The sequence below is a fragment of the Aquarana catesbeiana genome, linkage group LG04 (genome assembly GCF_042186555.1).
Source record: "Aquarana catesbeiana isolate 2022-GZ linkage group LG04, ASM4218655v1, whole genome shotgun sequence".
In the NCBI taxonomy this organism is placed as follows: domain Eukaryota; kingdom Metazoa; phylum Chordata; class Amphibia; order Anura; family Ranidae; genus Aquarana; species Aquarana catesbeiana.
In genome coordinates, this window is record NC_133327.1 from 674,091,184 (window position 1) to 674,105,868 (window position 14,685).

The following is a 14,685-nucleotide window of genomic DNA, read 5'->3' on the forward strand; positions in this document are numbered from 1 at the left end:
ATGAATAAATAAAATAATTTCATACCGCGCTCATTTACATGTGACAAAAATAACAATTGGCAATATGACAAAATTGGCAATAATAAAGTCCATAAGCCGCCACCAACAGATCTTCAATAATGTGCACAGTGATGTATGCCGTTCTTCCACCAGTTTAGACAAAGATCTTACTCACCAGACCGATCAGACACCCATAACAGATGTCAAATAGGCAGAGATGTGTATGAAGATGTATCCACCGAAGCAAAATACCCTCGCCGATAATATAGCCAAACGAAGATGAGGATCATAAATCAAGGAAAGAAGAGAGAACTCCTTATAGTGCAACTTGTAGCCAATTTTATTTATAAAAAAAAAAGTAGTAACTTACATTTCAGTATCCTTTAAAAAGCACATAAAACGGAGCAGGCACGCCAGATCGCGTTCCACCTGCACTCCAGTACAAAGGCGGAAGTGACGTATCACACACTACGCAATCCAACGCGTTTCGTCAGCAACGTCTGACGTCATCCAGGGTCATGTGATCGGGACAATGGAAGGAAGCAATTTTCCACTGATCACCAATGTAAGAGTGCTTTTGCACTGATCACTAATCTAAGGGGGTGCTTTTCTTAGGATCACCAAAGCAATGCGTTACTAAGGTGACCACCAATGTAAGGGGACACTTTTTTTACTGACCACCAAGGTATGGGGATGCTTTCACACTGATCAAAATGAAAGGGCATAAGATAATTCAAATGAGTGGAAAGACTATTTGTATACACTTTCGTTTTAATTGTGCTACCATCCCCAAATATGTCACATGTATATCAAAGAAAAGAGATTCTAAGTGTAGCACTAAAGACACAAATATGACAGAACTAATTTTGTTAAAAAAGAAGCAATTTTCCACTGATCGTCAATGTAAAAAAGCAATTTTCCACTGATCACCAATGCAAGGAAGCAATTTTCCACCGATCACTAATGTAAGGAAGCAATTTTTCACCAGTCGCTAATGTAAAAAAGCAATTTTCCTCCAATCAACAATGTAAGAAAGCAATTTTCCACTGATCACCAATGCAAGGAAGCAATTGCCACTGATCACCAATGTAAGGAAGCAATTTTTCACCGATCGCTAATGTAAGAACGCAATTTTCCACCAATCAACAATGTAAGGAAGCAATTTTCCACCAATTGTGAATGTCAGGAAGCAATTTCCAGTGCTTACCAATATAAGGGGCACTCTTTTCTATGGTCTATCAACACAAGAGAATGGTATAATAATTACCAAAAAGGTAAGGTTCCAAAAAGAGTGCCAGACCAATGAGCTGAGAGTCCAAAAACCTTTATTGCTGGCATTTGCTTAGCAGAACAATACAAACTAGTTACCGCGTTTAGGGGGTTCACCAGAGCTACAGAACAAAGACTACAATCCTTTTAACAATGTATCCTAATATCATATCCTCTAACACTCTCAGGGCATTTACTGTGGTTTATTTAGTGGTTACATTCAGCTTTTTATAGCTACAGTAAATATAGAATTATAACACCATTAGAATTAGTAGTGATACATCAAACAACTTTTTTTATTCACGTAGATATCTCTGCTGAAGTAGAATAGTAAAGTATCGAGCCAGGCAGAACTTCAGCAATGCAGGTTTATTAACAGCTGATAACATACAGGTTTATGTTCAAAGTATTACAAGATACAGGTATAATTTATACAGTTTCTTACAATGCACGCATATTAGATATAGGTATTCTTATCCTCTAACCAAATTGAAACAATTGTGAATTGTTCTTACCTTGAACCAGATTGGGTCTTTTCTGCCAATTCTTGGGAACCCCTCACCTGATAGGGACCAGTCGATCGGCCGGTGGTCTGGTCCCCTCACAGAGTTCTGGGTTCCAGCTCGACCAAGTTCATGAGGGAAATTCACCTGAGACCACATTCTGGAACAAGTTAAGAAGTCTTCTCTGACTCGTACGAGGAGACAAGTTACGAACAGATACTTGCCCCTTGGTTCTGACCTCTATGAACCGTGCAATAGGGCAGCATACACAGAGTTCAGCCTTATGAGCTCCTATCTGACTTGTCTGTCTAACAATTGTAGAGCTTGCATTTATATACCCTTTTACAAGTCTTATCTTAACCATCTCTCTTACATATGATTGGTCGCTAAGATCCACGTCAATGTAACTAACCATAAGTCTGACACCTGTTCTACAAACAAATAAACTTAATTATTCCCAAAATTCCTAGATGTTCATTAAAGTGATTTATAACTGTTTTTGTCCAATTAAAACACCTGTGTAGAGACAGTCTGGCACACAGCTGTGTTATCAAACTCTCCTCATCTTGATAAGATTTAACCTAACTTCAAGGATTACAGATTTATGACTTTTGGGAGAATGAACTTTCAATAACCCCACCAGATGTGTTATATATTTCACTATATGTATGTATTTTAACCCTTTTAATGAGGGCACAAGCAGACCTTTGTTTGACCCTGTCAAACTTAATTTAATGTACTGCACATAACTTTAATTATTTCAAAACCACCTGTTTTCTTATCTTTATCTGTCTGATTTATATGCATTTCAAAGACTTGAGACAATTCTATATAACTTGAATCTATTCTAATGAACTTTCACCCAGTAGACTGTCTTAATACATTTTCGAGAACACCTGTGTACAAGTACTTGTCATAAAGCAGAGGTCATTTAAAGTTCAACACTTAAAAATGAAGACTTTCTAAATCTATGGAAAACACAGTATACATTATTAAAGCTTAATAATTGTTGCTTTACTTATTGAATAATAATATTGATAAAACCACTACTATATAATAATAATAATAATTATCAATAAAATATATGCAAATCAATATGAATAATATGAAATACATTGGCCAATATGAGATTCTACAACACTGCGCAGGAAAGCAATTTTCCATTGATCGCCTGTGTGACAAAGGAATAGTCCAAAAATTCACCAATGTAAGATGCAATTTTCCACTGATCACTAATCTAAGGGGTGCTTTTCTTTGGATTAACAAATCAATGGATGACTAAAGTGACCATCAATGTAAGGGGACACTTTTTTTTACTGATCACCAAGGTATGGGGGCACTTTCACACTGATCAAAATGAAAGGGTATAAGATAATTCAAATAAGTGGAAAAACTATTTTGTATACACTTTCATTACATTTGTGCTACCATCCCCAAATATGTAAAACGTATATCAAAGAAAAGAGATTCTAATGCCGTGTACACACGAGCGGACTTTCGACGAACTGAACCCTGAAGGACTTTTTGACGGACTTTCGACGGAGTTCCGACGCAACGGACTTGCCTACACACGATCACATCAAATCTGACTAATTCGAACGTGATGACGTACGACCGGACTAGAATAAGGAAGTTGATAGCCAGTAGCCAATAGCTGCCCTTGTGTCATTGTTCGTCTAGCATACAGACGAACTGATTTTTTGACTGGACTCGAGTCCGTCGGAAAGATTTGAAACATGTTCTATTTCTAAAGTCTGGCTGATTTTTCGACAGCAAAGGTCCGATGAAGCCCACACACACGATGGAATTGTCCAGCGGATTCGTTCCGTCGGACCTTTGCTGTCAATGTCCGGTCGTGTGCACACGGTATAAGTGCAATTTTCCACTGATCACCAAAGTAGGGAAGCAATTTTCCACCTATTACCTCATCCATTCACGTAGATACCACGTAGAGCTTCCTCCAAAGGGTTCAGACATCCCATTACCTATCCTCATCCATTTAGGGGTCCGGCATTCCCACCATACAGTTCGGGTCGAATGATTCAATGTACAGGGTGCTGAAGTCAAACTGTTCATGTGCCAGCTGAGTTTTCTCTGCATATTTAATAAATATGTATCTTTGATTATGTTCTTCTTGATTACAAGGTACAGCTTATTTAATGTGATTGTTTTCTATGTATTTCAGGACTCTACTTTTGTGTATCCTGTTGTCCTTAAAGTGGATCCCAATGGATTTTTTATACACTGGGTAGATCAAAACAAGGTAAGAAAAATTAATAAATAAATTGTCTTTTATAATGTATTTTTGTAGTTGCCTAAAGCGTAATGCTTTACTGTAGGGATGGGGGTGCCTTCCTTCTGTTGCAAGGCTGACAGGAGTAGTGACAGTGGCTAGGCTGACAGGAGTAGTGACAGTGGCAAGGCTGACAGGAGTAGTGACAGTGGCAAGGCTGACAGGAGTAGTGACAGTGGCAAGGCTGACAGGAGTAGTGACAGTGGCAAGGCTGACAGGAGTAGCGACAGTGGCTAGGCTGACAGGAGTAGTGACAGTGGCTAGCCTGACAGCAGTAGTGACAGTGGCAAGGCTGACAGGAGTAGTGACAGTGGCTTGGCTGACAGAAGTAGTGACAGTGGCAAGGCTGACAGGAGTAGTGACAGTGGCTAGGCTGACAGGAGTTGTGACAGTGGCAAGGCTGAAAGGAGTTGTGACAGTGGCAAGGCTGCACAGGAGTAGTGACAGTGGCTAGGCTGATAGGAGTAGTGACAGTGGCAAGGCTGACAGGAGTAGTGACAGTGGCAAGGCTGACGGGAGTAGTGATTTTAACAAGTGAGTGACTGCTGGGTGTAGGATCCCCTAAGCTTGCACACCATGAACAGGAGAGTGGGGGGGGTGCAGTTTGGCATTTATGCCCTGGGCGGAGGATGACCTAGCCCCGGCACTGCTGGGATGGAAGGTATTGTTATGACCCAGGGGTGAGCTGGTCTATTTTTCTGGATGCATAGAATCGGTTTTTCAATACTCATTGTGAGTAGGATTGTATATACAGATTGGGTTCAAGCCTACCATAATTGACGTATGCAAGTCTCGGCTTCCTTCACGCATTTCAAACTTTTCTAAATTGGTTTGGATCCCCACTTAGCAATCTTATTTACATCATGTCATTATTATGCTCATAATGAACTCCTTTCAGTAGAACTGTATACACTAAACATTGACTTTTGATAAACCTTGAAGGATTTGCATAAAATCGATTCCTTTTTTTTCCCGAGAATCTGAGGCACGGAGCTCATTTCTAGATGCAGAGAAATGACTTCTATAATCTCTGTTTTTTGTTCAGTATATCAAATGTGACATTTAATTCATTTTCTTTACTCTCCGAATCCCAGTTTTATCTCATATTAATTCTGTTTGCTCTTCTGTCGCCCTTTGAAATCATTTAATTTATTCATTACGTCTTCTTTTTATTGTCTGAGCTTCATGATGTGCGTGTTGGCGATGATTAATTGCGCCGGTTGAAGTGCGCTGCTGTTTTTCTATGTTGTGTACGGTCTTTTTGATTATCTGACTTTTTTTTGTCATCGCCCTCAACTTACATTGCGGGGGTATTTCTAGAATCGGTTAGTAAAGCACAATTAAAAGCAGACCTGAACTTCAACAATGTACAACGTACCCCAAGTACCTTGACCATCGCTCCTAAATGAGTAATCCAAGAAAAAGGACTGAAATACTTATAGAAACCTTGTGTGCATGACTACCTGCCAATCACATGGCCAAATGGCCGATTTTGGGGGGAGAATATTCAGCCAACCAATCAGCAGCTGTTCCTAAATGCTGAGGCTCCTCTGCCTCAGCATTGGATCATGTGACCAACACCAGTGGGACTAAATTATAAAAAATGTGCGGCGCTCAAAGCAAAATGGAAGAGATTGTAGACCAACACTGCTGCTGCTGTTAAGAAACACCCCAAGGGATTCTACTCATTCTATTATTGCCCTGGTGTAAATCCCAGTCCTTACTCAGAGATAAAAGTTTAAATCTTTTTAAAGAAGATAAGATCCAGGAGCACTCAAGCCATACTGTTTCTTGCGATAGTGCGGCGTCCAATCTGACACTAACTGACACTAGGGGGGGAACTGACTAACTGCCACTGACATCACCAGTTAAAATAATACAGTGATCAGGGATAATATTATACACTGTCACTGTACTAAGGACACTGGCTGGGAGGGGTTAACATCTAGGATGATCAAAGGATTAAAAGTGTACCTAACTATGTGTACCGTATATACTCGAGTATAAGCCAAGTTATTCAGCACATTTTTTTGTGCTGAAAGTGCCCCCCTCGGCTTATACTCGAGTCAAGCACTTTTCTGGTGCAAAGAATGACATTTTCTGAACCGATTTTGGGGTCCCGTATCTCGTGGGCCACTTGGTGCTAGGAACCCCAAATTTGGTGTACAAACCCAGTGGAACTAGCACTACAACATATCCAAAGTTCCTAGCACCAAGTGGCCCCGAGATATGGGGCCCCAAAGTCGGTTCATAAAATGTCATTCTCTGCTGCAGAAAAGTGCTTGACATTTTCCGAACCGACTTTGGGGCCCCGTATCTCGGGTGCTGGGAACCCCAGCTTTGGATATGTTGTAGTGCTAGCTCCACTTGGTTTGCACACCAAATTTGGGGTTCCTAGCACCAAGTGGCCCCAAGATACGGGGCCCCAAAGTCAATCAACTGTGTCCATCTGCAGCAATGTCATTTCGGCACCCTTTGGGTCCAGAGACCCCAAATTTTGGCTGCAGCTAGGGGGGCATCTAGGAACCCTTAACTACCGAGTTTGAAGTTCGGGGGACCTAAGGCTGCAAATGGGCACAGAGAGGCTGCAAATGGGCACAGTAAGGCCGCAAATGGGCATTGTTGACCCTCTTTTCCACTTACAATAGCTGCGCATTTCTCACCCTAGGCTTATACTCGAGTCAATAAGTTTTCCTAGTTTTTGTGGTAAAATTAGGTGCCTCAGCTTATATTCGAGTCGGCTTATACTCGAGTATATACGGTAATATGAGTACAGTGTTCTGCTTTTACTAATAGATCTCTAAGTTTCTCATCCCTGCTTTCGTTCAGAGCTATGTGTTGGTTGTCAACACAGAGCTCTGTGCTGTGATTGCACACAGCCGATCAGCAGGTTCCGGGCATGAATCATTGGCCCGGGACTTACTGGCAGGTTCCCGCTGTGTACAATCACATGCGGGTGCTGGTGGGGGGGGGGGCACACGCGAGCGCCCTAAACCCGGAAGCAGGCAGTGAGGTACCGGTACATTGCTTTGCCCTGCGGGCCAACCCTCTGCAATACATTGTGGGCGGCGATCCACAAGTGGTTGATGTAACCTGTAAGATGAGGTAAGTTGACGCAAATCGTCTCAACTGAGACAACAATTGGTGGTCAACAGACAGAATTTTCCTTACATTGTTGACCAATGGGAAGAATGTTCTTTATATTGGTGGTCAATGGAAAGAATAATTCCTACATTGGTGGTCAATGGAAAGGAAGTCCCTTATAATGGTGGTTAGTCAGAAGAATGCTCCTCACATTGGTAGCCAGTGGAAAGAATGTTACGTACATTGGTGGTGGTTAATGGAAAGATTTTTCCTCATATTGGTGGTCAGTGGAAAGAATGTTCCTTACAATGGTGGTCAATAGGAAGAATGCTTCTTACGGTGATGATCAGGGAAATGAGGGAAGGTTGTCCCTCCTAATGATAGCTGCTCAAGAAACCTCTAAAGCACATATGTCAAGAAACAAGGGTTGCAGGCCAAATCTGGCCCCTGCTCCCGCTCCCCGCTGGCACTTATAAACACAAAAGTCTTCTGTGTTTACAAGAGACAGCTTTGCTTAGTGCCTCCCAGATCTAACAGATTCCTGCACGTGCTCACAGTGGGGCATGGCGGGGACAGATCTCCAGAGAGAGAGAGAAAACAATCTCCCTGCAAGGCGCACCACCTACACAGGGAGGTACTAAAGCCAGGCCAGGTAGGAGAGAGAGGTGCGAGGAAGCTTTGGTTAGGGGGGATTGCACACTGTGTAACAGCACACCCCTGAACTCTGCACTCTGTATGTAGCATACCCCTAAACCCTGCATTCTGTACCTAACGCACCCCTAAACACTGCACTGTGTACATAACGCACCCCTTATCCCTGCACTCTGTGCACAGCATACTCCTGAACTCTGCACTCCGTATACAACGCACCCTGAACCCTGTATTCTGTACGCAGTTCATCCCTAAACTCTGCATTCTGTACATAGTGCACTCTTGAACTCAGCACTCTATATGAAGCTTAAAGTGTTTTGTTAACCCCCCCCAAAAAATGTAGATTCTGGTCCCTTAAAGCAGATTACATAGCACAGCGCCTGTGCTGTGTAATCTGCCCCCTCTACACTGTAAAAGAAAACCCTAAACCTACCACTTCCTGTATTCCCTCTCTAAACAGACCACGATAACCATGACTGCTCCGCCCTGATCACCGTGGTCAAAGTGCCTCCCTCTGTGATAGGCTGCCTGCTCTGCTCTCCTCTCTCCCCCCCCCCCCCTTCCTGCCTGTCATCCCCCTCTGTGTCTGTCCCTGGCCTGGCCCCCCCGCCGCTGTTCTTGTAAACTAAATTTCCAGAATTTTCACTGCCAGCCCCTCTATTATAGACTGGCATAGAACACTATGTCATTTGTTTTCAAAGACAAGCGCTGTAAATACCTAATTTGAGCTGTCTTCTGGCCGGTCACGTGACTTGCGGCCGCTTTACAGCTACGATACATGGCTTCTACGGAGGAGATGAGCAGCCACGTGATCTCCCCGGCTGACGTCAGAGGGAGATCACGGCCCCTCCCTCAGAAGCCCCTCGGGGGCATTGATAGTTTCAAGAAATTATTAGATAAGCACCTGAACGACCGCAACATACAGGGATATACAATGTAATACTGACACATAATCACACACATAGATTGGACTTGATGGACTTGTGTCTTTTTTCAACCTCACCTACTATGTAACTATGTAATGTATCGGAGCTGGAAAGCGACCGCGAGTCATGTGACCGGCCTGAAGACAGCTCAAATTAGGTATTTACAGCGCTCGTTTTTTAAAACAAATGACATAGTGTGTTATGCCAGCCTCTAATAAGGGACTGGCCTAGACTTGTATAGATGGGTTAACAATTACTTTAATCCTGAACTCAGCACTCTGTACACAGTGCCCCCCGAACTCTGCACTCTGTACACAACGCATCCTTAACTCTGTACTGTGTACACAGCACACCCCAAACTCTGCACTCTGTACAAAGCGCACCCCAAACTCTGCACTATGTATGCAGCGCATCCCGAACTCTGCACTCTGTACACAGAGCACCCTGAACTCAGCACTCTGTACACAGCGCACCCTGAACTCTGCACTCTGTACACAGCGCACCCTGAACTCAGCACTCTGTACACAGCGCACCCTGAACTCAGCACTCTGTACACAGCGCACCCTGAACTCAGCACTCTGTACACAGCGCACCCTGAACTCAGCACTCTGTACACAGCGCACCCTGAACTCTACACTCTGTACACAGTGCACCCTGAACTCAGCACTCTGTACACAGCGCACCCTGAACTCTGCACTCTGTACACAGCGCACCCTGAACTCAGCACTCTGTACACAGCGCACCCTGAACTCTACACTCTGTACACAGTGCACCCTGAACTCAGCACTCTGTACACAGCGCACCCTGAACTCTGCACTCTGTACACAGCGCACCCTGAACTCTGCGCTCTGTACACAGCGCTCCCTGAACTCTGCACTCTGTATGCAGTGCACCTCTAAACCCTGCATTCTGTAGATAGCGCACCCCTGAACCCTGCATTCTGTAGATAGCGCACCCCTGAACCCTGCATTCTGTACATAACGCACTCTTGAACTCTGCCCTCTGTATGTAGCGTAATCTTGAAGTCTGCACTGTGTACACAGCGCACCCTGAACTCTGCACTCTGTACGCAGTGCACCCCTAAACCCTGCACTCTGTACATAGCGCACCCCTGAACCCTGCATTCTGTACATAATGCACTCTTGAACTCTGCCCTCTGTATGTAGTGTAATCCTGAACTCTGCACTCTGTACACAGCGCACCCTGAACTCTGCACTCTGTACACAGCGCACCCTGAACTCTGCACCCAGAACTCTGCACCCTGAACTCTGTGCCCCAGATACATTCGGCCCTTTGAGGGCAAACATACTGCCGACCCGCGATGAAATAGTTTGACACTTCTGCTCTAAAGGAACCCTAATAGAGAAAAGTTGCATTTGGTTGCATGCTATGATACTTATTGGATGCTCAAGTCAGATGTGCAAGCAAATCATCTCTTTTATTTCAGGAGAGAAAACGTAAATGGTAGGAAAGGTTGGGTCTGGGCACCTGTAGTTGGATTTTGGAACCAACACAGAAACTTTTTGCAAACGTTTATTTTCTCTCATTATATTTTTTACATCAGATCACATTTCACAAATACAGTGTTTAAATATGGAATTTGTATTTGTTGGTATTAAATTCATATTCAGTGACATCCTCTTTTTCTCGTGAATCTGTATCTTTTCCCATGCGGTGTTATTTATTCTTCACCTGGAGAGGCTCTTCTTTCTCTTCTCCTCAATAGGCAGTTACCAAAAACCTACTGTTCACACCAACCATCACTTAGTGCATATCAGAAAAGCCCATAAGATAGTCTGTTATTTGAACTTTACATACAGAAGACTGCAAAGATAGATAATACAGTATAATATGCAGTAAGTTTAGCAGAGTCACAAAATAAAACCTTTATTGAATTTTATTTTTTTTGAAATGTGATTGCTAAAATTACCAAATACCACATGGATTGTGCTTTTGTGAGTTGACAATACAGTCGTATTGGAGTCTTATGTGCTATTGACTCTCCATGAAGATCGGATTGGTTATTTTTGGGCATTAACAGCAAAGACCTCAGATTGTATTATTATAAACTGCAGGAAGTCCAAAAATGTCAAATGTTGCCAAGAGAGACAGGAAAAAGAATTGTCCATGCTGGCTCTAAGGACAAAGAAGCGTTACTGTTTACGTCTAGGTGAGGAACAGTGAGCTCACTTCACAAAGCTATAACACCAGGATAAAGATCCTTATTTTTGGAAAATACTTATAATAATAACTTATTACAATGAAATTTTAAGCTTGCAACCATATAGCTGAAAATAAAGATCATAGTCCCTGTTTAAGGCTTTGTGAATTGAGCCTTATGCCGCGTACACACGATAGGACATTCCGACAACAAAATCCTGTTTTTTTTTTTCCGACGGATGTTGGCTCAAACTTGTCTTGCATACACACGGTCGCACAAATGTCGGAAATTCCGAACGTCAAGAACGCGGTGACGTATGACGAGCCGAGAAAAAAAAGTTCAATAGCCAGTGCGGCTCTTCTGCTTGATTCCAAGCATGCGTGGAACTTTGTGCGTCGGAATTGTGTACACACGATCGGAATTTCCGTCAACGGATTTTGTTGTCGGAAAATTTGAGAACCAGCCCTCAAATTTTTGTTGTCGGAAATTCCGACAAAAAATGTCCGATGGAGCCTACACACGGTTAAAATTTCTGACAGCTTCCATTGAACATTCGTTGTCGGAAATTCCGATCCCGTGTACGCGGCATAACTGTGTTATCAGCCACAGACAAAGTAAGCAAACCTATGGAAAGGAGAGGTTTTCTTTAACCACTTATGGACCAGGCCTCTTTTTGACACTTGTTGTTTACACGTTAAAATCATTTTTTTTTTTTTGCTAGAAAATTACTTAGAACCCCCAAACATTATGTATATTTTTTTCAGACACCCTAGAGAATAAAATGGCGGTTGTTGCAATACTGTCACACCGTATTTGCGCAGCGGTCTCACAAGCGCACTTTTTTGGGAAAAAAATACACTTTTTGACTTAAAATATAAGACAACAGTAAAGTTAGCCCAATTTATTTTATATTGTGAAAGATAACGTTACGCCAAGTAAATTGATACCCAACATATCACGCTTCAAGATTGCGCCCGCTCGTGGAATGGTGACAAACTTTGACCCTTAAAAATCTCCATAGGCAACGTTTAAAAAATTCTACAGGTTACCAGTTTTGAGTTACAGAGGAGGTCTAGTGCTAGAATTATTGCTCTCGCTCCAACAATCGCGGCGATACCTCACATGTGTGATTTGAACACCGTTTTCATATGCGGCCGCGACTTACGTATGCGTTCGCTTCTGCGCCCGAGCTCAGCGGGACGGGTGCTTTAAAAAAACATTTTTTTTTCTTATTTATTTTACTTTTTATTTTTACACTGTCCTTTTAAAAAAAAATGTTTTGGGTCACTTTTATTCCTATTACAAGGAATGTAAACATCCCTTGTAATAGAAAAAAGCATGACAGGACCTCTTAAATATGAGATCTGGGGTCAAAAAGTCCTCAGATCTCATATTTAGACTTTAATGCAAAAAAAAAAAAAAAAAAAAAGTTTAATAAAAAAATGACACAAAAAAAAGTGCCTTTAAGAGAAGTGGGCAGAGCTGACGTAATGACGTCGCTCCGGCCGTCCTATGATATGGAGACGGGTGGGTGCCATCTTAGCCTCACTCGTCTCCATACTGAGGAAGGGCTTCTGCGCCCGAGCTCAGCGGGACGGGTGCTTTAAAAAAACATTTTTTTTTTCTTATTTATTTTACTTTTTATTTTTACACTGTCCTTTTAAAAAAAAATGTTTTGGGTCACTTTTATTCCTATTACAAGGAATGTAAACATCCCTTGTAATATTAAAAAAGCATGACAGGTCCTCCTAAATGTGAGATCTGGGGGTCAAAAAGACCTCACATCTCTCATTACAGAACTAATTTGGTGATCGTGCCTTTAAGGTCCTCCATGTTCAGGCACTTTGAATCCTGTCCCGTTTGGCCCTGGTTGAGACTACAAGAGGCAGTGCCAACACACAGTGTGCATGCATGCTCAACCATTGCCACTATCTGGAAGCTGGTCCAGAACAATGATGTGAAACTGGTGCTGGAGCGAGTGAACGTAGATATGAAGTGTCTGAAAGAGGCTGCAGGAAATCAGCAGCACAAAGATGCAACTAGGATAAAATAGAAGAAAAACATTTTTTATGGGGCAAAAATGGCAATTCTTTAGGTACAAGGAGTTAAAGCCAACTAAATATCACCCAGTAAGTATTTAGACCCACTTTAATGCTGAACTCCAGACATGAACTCTTCTTTGCCTCCACCCCATGCTAACTAATCTTTGAGTAAGTAAAAAAAAAAAAAAAAACAGAAGCTAGAAGCCCCATTTACTTATCTAAGTTAATCACATGAGTCCTGAGTCTTCTATACTCTTCACTCCAGATAAGGAGAGTCTTTCAGGTGTCCAAGTCACTGCTTGGGTGATGTGAACACTTAAGCCTCCTATACACCATCAGACTTTCCGACGGGGAATGTTCGATGATAGGCTGCTGGCGTTAAATCCGAACGTGTGTATTCTCCATCGGAGAATTGCCTGATTTTCCGCGGACAAAAGTTGGCTAGCAGGTTTTCAAATTTTCCGCGGACAAATGTGTGTTGTCGGATTTTCCGAGCGTGTGTCCACAAGTCCGTCGGACAAAAATCCAAAGTACAATCAGCCGGAAGCGTTCGGTCTTGTAAAATCGCGTTCGTAATGGAGAATTAACATTTGTGACGCGACAAATTATGAAATCTGGAATAGCAGCGCACAATTCTCTTCTTCTTTAATGGGATAATAATGAAGCTGCTTTGCTGGTGATACTGATGGAGTTATTGCAAACGTATTTTCAAAGGCTTTTTTTTTCTAGTGATATCAAGAATAATATTATTATTATTTTTTTTTTTTTGGGCAAGTTACCACAACACCATTATCCTGTAGTTTTTAAGATCAAAGATACAACTATGTTGGTGTCCCTTGGCAATTGTACAGAAAATATACAAAATCAAATCATTATTCAACCAAAAAAATAATGTCAAAGCAATAACTCCAAGGCCAATAATAAATAACACGTTATCTCCTCCGATTCCGCAACATGGCTGGTTGGCGAAAACTAACTGAAAAGCACGAAATTAAAAGTGCGAACTGAAAAGTGCTAAATGAAAAGCGTGAGAAGAAAAGCGCAAATCAACACTCACCAAACTTCTACTAACACGAAATTAGCAGAAGGAGGCCAAAGGGTGGCGCTAAAGAGCTGAAAAACCACGTAGTATGTCTAGTACGTCACTACGTTCGTAATTGTTGGCTAACAATTGTGTGGCCGTGTGTATGCAGGACAAGTTTGGGCAAACGCCCTTCGGAAAAATTCCACTGTTTTGTTGGCCAACAATCCGATCGTGTGTACGAGGCTTAACTATTTGCTGTTCAACAGCATGGTCTACTCAGAGCTCCAGAAGACTGGACATTATGATGACGTCAAAATTAGGTGAACAATTAGTGTGGGCACAGACTGCAATGGTCAACCATTGTCACTATCATACCATTCACTGCAGATGAGGAGAGTCCTTTAGATGTCCAGGTCACTGCTGTGACTACTGTGATGTGTACACTTTCTATTGGTTGTCCAGCAGCAGGGTCCTCTCACAGCTCCAGAAAACTGGACAACGTGGTGACGTCACAAAGAGGGGACTATTTAGTGTGTGCACAGACTGCAGTGCTGTATCCATTGGTTGACATGCCTGGAGGCTGAGCCAGATGAGGAGAGTCTTTCAGGTGTCCAAGTCGCTGCTGTGATGTGGACACTTTCTATTGGCTGACCAGCAGCAGGGTTCTCTCACAGCTCCAGAAGACTGGACAACGTGGTGAAGTCACGAAGACGTGACCAATTCGTGTTTGCA

The 14,685-nt window shown here is 42.5% G+C and overlaps 1 protein-coding gene across 2 annotated transcripts in view; it reads left to right on the plus strand.

Moving 5' to 3' along the window:
- PLCB1 (phospholipase C beta 1) overlaps positions 1 to 14,685 on the plus strand; it is an 887,199-nt gene that overhangs the window by 49,058 nt on the left and 823,456 nt on the right. For both annotated transcript variants that reach the window (XM_073628625.1, XM_073628626.1), the window contains exon 2: positions 3,958 to 4,035. In XM_073628625.1, coding sequence (XP_073484726.1) covers positions 3,958 to 4,035 — 78 coding nt within the window. The remainder of the gene's footprint in view (positions 1 to 3,957; positions 4,036 to 14,685) is intronic.